We start from the raw sequence: 6,000 nt of genomic DNA, 5'->3' as shown, positions 1-6,000 counted from the left end.
CTCCGCCGCGTCCTCCGGGATGTCCAGGAAGACGGCGGGCCGCGCCGAGGGGCTGGCCCCCACCCCGCCTCCCGCCGGGCCCCCCTCCAGGGACACGCAGGCGTCGTCCAGCGAGGTGTCGGGGAGGTGCGGCGTCTTCCGCAGCAGGTCCCTCTTCTGCTTCAGCGTCATGGGGCTCTCGTGGCAGACGTGGTCCGCCGCGTCGGGCAGCTCCAGGGAGGCGCACGGGCTGACGGCGCGCGGCTTCCGGGCGACCCGCAGCTGGTCCGGACCGGCCTCCGGCCGGAGGGCAGGCACCGCCGCGGGGCGAGGGCTGCCCCGGCCGCGGGAGCAGTTCTCCACGCTCACCTGCACCAGGGGGGACAGCGGCCGCGAGCCGCCGGCGCCGGCACTGGCCGGGGACACGGGGATCTTGCCGCCGCCGTTCAGCCGGGAGCCCACGGTGGCGTCGAGGTCGAACTCCTCGTCGCTCTCCACGATGCGGAGGGGCGGCAGCGGCTCGAACACCAGCGAGTCGCTGTCCGACATGGAGAGCAGCGAGTGCTTCTCGGGGATGGAGGTGCAGTCGGAGGACAGGTCGATGAGGTCCTGGTCGTCGCCCTTGCCCTGGGCCGAGCCCGCCGAGGAGGTGCCCTGGTCCGGCCGGTCCTCGGAGGCCTCCATGCAGCTGAGGCGCACCTCGGGGATGACGGGCTTGGAGCTGTCCCGGGAGCAGCGGCGGTTGGGCGGGTCGCTGCCCTCCACGCGGACCGAGGAGCTGTCGGACGAGCCCTTGCCATGGTGGTGGTGGTGGTGGTGGTGGTGGTGGTGGTGGTGGTGGTGCCGGCTGTGGAGGGAGGAGGCGGCGGCGGAGGAGGAGGAGGCGGGGGGGGCCGTGCACGGGGCCTGCAGGTCGCAGCGGTCGATGCAGGACTTGCGGCGGTGCTCGTCCAGGTTGTACAGCAGGGAGTCGGTGTTGGAGATGTCCAGGGACTTCTGCTTGTGCATGGCCTGCAGACGCTTCTTGCGGGTGCTCTCCTCACGCACGCAGTGCAGGATGGTGTCCGGGAGACCCCCCCCCTCGCGGCACTCCGACAGTTCGATGTCACCTGGACCAAGGGAAAACGATCAGGTACACACATCAGGAAAATTATCCCGTTCTCGTGGACATCTTAGTGGTGGGCTTGGGACAGTGGCTCCTTACTCTTCTTGGCGTTCAGCTCCACCGGCTGGTACTTGACCGACTTGCTGCCCCCGATCCTTTTGAGGCGGGCGAAGAAGGTCTGGGATTCCTTGTTGCCAACGCCCGTTGGCGTGTCGTGAATGTCTGACTCATCGAAAACACTGTCCTCCTCTAAAAGAACCCAAGAAAGGACCAAAAAAAGAACATGGCAGCATTAGTACTTGCGTGCAGATGAGGTCGCTTTAGTCATAAGTGAACCAGTGCCAAAAATTACGATATCTAGAGTAAGGGACAGCTAGCCTAATGGGCATCTAGAGTAGCAGACATCTAGAGTGAGGGGCATCTAGAGCGAAGGACATCTATGGCCTTGTTATCTTCTCTCCAGTAACCGGCACCAGGAATAACGGAGCCCTCAGGTTCAGAGGCCATCAATAGAGGAAAGGGAAGCTCACCCTTCTCCTTCTCGCTGTAGCGGCTCATGTTGGAGTTGTCGCTGTAGAGCGGGCCGGCGGTGGCGTGCGGGCGGCAGCTGTGGTACTGGGCGTTGAGCGTGTTGATGGTGATGTGGATCAGGTGCAGGATCATCTTGCTGCCGTCCATGTCTCTGTACGGGTACTGCAGAGAACGCGCCCACAGGTTAGACGGCTGCCCTAAATCCCCCCTCCACTCGTTTGCATGATGAAAACCCGTTTGCTTTCCGTTGGCTTGCTCCGGATTTACCAGGATGTTAACTCAGAGCGTCGGCTGTTGTTGTCACGGCGTATCGCCGGTCTTAAAGGGTGTGAATCACCGCCACATGCTGCAGAGTGGTAGTGGGAGGTGGAGTACCTTGTAGAGGATGACCAGCAGCGCTTTGAGCCACATCTGCCTGATGTGCGGCCGCAGCGCCCACAGAGAGCATCGAGGAGGCTGCTGGAAGTAGTGCCTCAGCTGGGGGCAGGTGCAGTACTTAAGCACCTGCACCACCAGGGGGAGCAGCTGCTTGCCCAGACCGATGTTGTAGTCCATGACCTGGAAGGGGGGGGGGGGGAGATAGAGAGAGAGAGAGAGAGAGAGAGAGAGAAGGTCAGTCTGACTGCAGGACAACAAACGCGAGCTCCTCCCCTCTCCTCCTCCTCCTCCTCCTCCTACTCCTCCTCTGTTCTAAACATCAGAGCGAAAAAGCTAAAAACAGCGGGCGGGGTCGGTCACTTGTGCGATGCCGGCGATGAAGGCGTTGAAGCAGGTGGTGGTGCGCATCTTCTGCGGGGCGATCATGAAGCAGCCCTCCTGCTGGTCGAAGCCCAGCAGCACGTACAGGTGGCGCTTCACCGCGTTGAAGGCCTTGGCGCTGCCGATGTCCAGCTCAGCGGTGCTCTGGTCCTTGGCCATGAACTTCATCAGCACCATGATGAGCATGTGCACCGTCTGGTGGTCGATGCCCGCGTCCTCGGGCAGGACGTCCCGGATGCCCGAGTCGTCCTCGGGCGACGGCGTCTGGCCTAGGAGAGGGGCTGAAGCGTCAGGGTTAAAGGTCGAGAGGAAGCGCGCTGCGGACACACAGAGAGAGGGGAGAGGGGGGGAGGGGATGTGAGGGGGTGACAGGGGGGAGGGCAGTGAGGAGAGGGGGAAGGGAGGGAGGGAGGGGGGACACACCGGAGGGTGGGGTCACTCATCTTCCTCCAAGAAGAACATGTCAACAAACACTTTGGGGACGGAAGTACGGACACAGTCATGGAACACGTGAGATGGGGGAACATAAATAGACTAGCAGGCTAGCCTTGCGTCGGTTTCTGTGCTTCTCTTTCGCCCGGGATCGAACAAGCAAACATTGGTTTTTCATACGGTCGAGTCAGCGCATCATCTACACAGTCTTGTTTAAGTTGTGTTTAAGTTTTCTGTACATTGAGATTCTAAAGAAAATAACATGTCGGACCTTCTCTATCATATCTTCCAGTGTCAGGGTAGAGTGTTCCTGCCTCGTTAGTCTAAAGGCTAAAGAACACATATGAAGAAATCTTTAGCGGCGCGCTGGGCACCACAGTCCTCATGTCTGGGCGTGCTATCACATGAATGCTGGATGTAGATCACTCACATTCACAGTCACACACACATACAGAGGCACACACACACAAACACACACAGGCACACACACACACATGCATACACGTCCACACATACACATACACACACATATACATGCACACACATGAATGCACACACAGATTGCCAGACAGCGACGCGTTCGAAAGCTTCTAGTGTTCCTCTTCGGATGTTCTATCGTAACCCAGCAAGATTCAACGTGACACACATCAGACATCCAAGCAGCACTAGAACATCCTAGTCACCGTGCTTCAAAACACATAAAGATGCAGGAGTGAGGAGGAGGAAGAGTAGGAGGAGGAGGAGGGGGAGGAGGACAGGAAAATGAGTTCACTGTGGTCAAATGGCGTTTTGCAATCTGTCTCAGGAATCCGGTTTTTAACTCAATGAGAGGAAGAGATACAGAGACCAGCCGTTTCGGGACGGTCTCGATAGCGATCCGAGGACTGCCGTTTCCCGGAACAGTAGATAAGGTTGACCTTCACGTTCCTGCGATGATTCATAGTCCTCACTGTAATAACTCACTATCCCCCGCACAGTTGGTGGCCTGCATGAACTCTCTGGCCCTGTGCGTGCATGCAGGTCCGAGCCAACCCGCGCTGTGTCTGTGCTACTCACGGAGCCGGCTGCTGAGGGACTCGGGGAGCGAGAAGGCCCGCTTGGCGTCGGACGGCGCCTTCACGCTGTCCCGCAGGGACCGGACGCTCTTCTGCCGGTTGCGGGCGAAGCGGGCCCGCCGGATCTTCCACATGGCGGTGTCGCTGAGGTTGGCCACATTGGTGCGCACCGCTGTGATGGCTGGGCACAGAAAGGGCCGTTGGTTCACGTTTTACTTCCACTTATTGCGCAGGCAGCAATGCAAGGCAGGGCACGTTTGAATCATAGAGCAGCCCTCAAACACGAGGACGGTCCTGGTGCAGGGATACCATTGAATACGTTAATGGGACTTCTGTGAGATAATAGTATAAGACAGTATAATAAGAAATATAATAGTGCAGACTACATCGTAATAGACCTTTCTGTGTCTATATTATGCAAATGTGTGCACTGGAATGCAACATTTTACAACAGCTTCTGTTGTCTTGTTGTCGTGTGTCATCCAAAGCAACATCATTAATAATGAATAATATCTATCATATCCCCTGTCTGCACGCTGTGCCTAAGGACTGGGGTTAAATGGTGTGTACTCGATATGACGATGTGATAGTAGGGGTTCATGGTAACGGCTCCATACTGGTGGGGAAGGGGAACTCCTTGTTGCAGTCCAGGTGCAGCTGGGCCTCCAGGGAGAGCGTCTCGAAGCGGTTGACGAAGAACTCCCAGCTGAGCGCTGGGATCTCCTTCTTCAGCGAGTGGAGCAGCAGCAGCTTGCTGAGGATGATGGGCCGGTCCCGCACCACGGTGTCGAACTGGAAGTCCAGACACAGACACAGGCCCTGGAGACACACACACACACACACACACACAAACACACACACACACATGCCCACATGCACAGACACCAAAAAAACACACAAACACACACACACATGCACACCAACCAACACAAAAAAAAGCACACACACATGCAAACACGTAAGCACACACAAACAGACACACGTGCGCGCATGCACAGAGACACACACAAAACACACACATGCATGCACACACACACACACAAACACGAAAGCACACACACACACACACACACACACACACAAACACGCATGCACACATACACACCCACACACAAAAACACAGAAACACACACACACACACACACACACAGGTACCATTCATCCACACACAAATAAAACCGGTGTATTAATGTCCACTCCCATGTTGACTAGGTTGCAGCAGGCAGTGATCATCCATCACACCAGAGAGGAGGCAGTGCTGCCCCCCCCCCCCCCCGGTGCTGCTGAGTCAGGGCCCACCTGCAGCGCGGGCCTCTTGATGGTGTCAAGCAGCAGCCGGGCGCGGGTGGCCACCGCCGGGTTCACGTCCTCCACGGAGGCCAGGAAGCAGCAGAACGCGTGGGCCAGGGAGTACTTCAGCAGGTGGTTCTTGGTGACCGAGCCGATGTCCAGGAACCGGCAGAGCACCGCCACCTTCTCCACTGGGGGGTACATGCACAGAGAAGAGGTCAGACACCTACCTCCTCCAACGGGGGGGTACATTCACAGAGAGACGCGGTCAGATACCTACCACCTCCAACGGCGGGTACATTCACAGAGAGGGGGGGTAAGGGGGAAGCTATGCAGAGTCTAGCTGAACCCTGAACATTCATAGAGGGGCGGGGTCAAAAATGGGGGTGTCAAGTCACATTTGGGCTCTGGGATAACATGAGGTCATTGAGTGTTATGCAGGAGTTCTTGATCACAGCAGCACTATTCATTTTGTCCCTGCTGTGGACAGGCGGGAGGATATTTAACGAGTGTGAGAGTATTAATTATTTACAGGCTCTGACACTTTGCAATATGTGTGGGAACTAAAGCTCCGCAATTCCTGGAGCTTTAATTCCTCTCGCAGGCTGCAACCCGACCCACCGATGGGCGAAACAATTAATATCGCTATCGCAATCATTCAACCCTTTCATTATATTTTATCTACCTATTTATTATTCATTAAGAGCCTGTTCTACGTTCTGACGGGGCACTATTGTGCCCACTAGGTGCCAGTATTGTACAGGATTTAGGCTGCTGGGCTCTGTCTCAAGAAAAATAACATTATTGTACAGTGTTGATCCGACTGCTAGACGTATGACCGTATTCCAG

The 6,000-nt window shown here is 56.8% G+C and overlaps 1 protein-coding gene across 1 annotated transcript in view; it reads right to left on the bottom strand.

Annotated features, from left to right (window-relative positions):
- Positions 1-6,000, bottom strand: part of unc79 (unc-79 homolog, NALCN channel complex subunit) — a gene marked incomplete at both ends in the record, with an annotated part of 40,166 nt that overhangs the window by 10,725 nt on the left and 23,441 nt on the right. Inside the window, 8 exons of the mRNA XM_079752556.1 lie at positions 1-1,088; positions 1,184-1,333; positions 1,615-1,777; positions 1,991-2,173; positions 2,354-2,691; positions 3,863-4,042; positions 4,479-4,680; positions 5,161-5,342. The exon at positions 1-1,088 is cut by the window's left edge and continues 262 nt beyond it. Coding sequence (XP_079608682.1) covers positions 1-1,088; positions 1,184-1,333; positions 1,615-1,777; positions 1,991-2,173; positions 2,354-2,691; positions 3,863-4,042; positions 4,479-4,680; positions 5,161-5,342 — 2,486 coding nt within the window. The remainder of the gene's footprint in view (positions 1,089-1,183; positions 1,334-1,614; positions 1,778-1,990; positions 2,174-2,353; positions 2,692-3,862; positions 4,043-4,478; positions 4,681-5,160; positions 5,343-6,000) is intronic.

The sequence above is a fragment of the Pollachius pollachius genome (assembly GCF_949987615.1).
Source record: "Pollachius pollachius genome assembly, chromosome: 15".
Taxonomy (NCBI): domain Eukaryota; kingdom Metazoa; phylum Chordata; class Actinopteri; order Gadiformes; family Gadidae; genus Pollachius; species Pollachius pollachius.
Note: the sequence above shows the minus strand (reverse complement) of the source record. Positions and strands in the feature narration are given on the sequence as shown.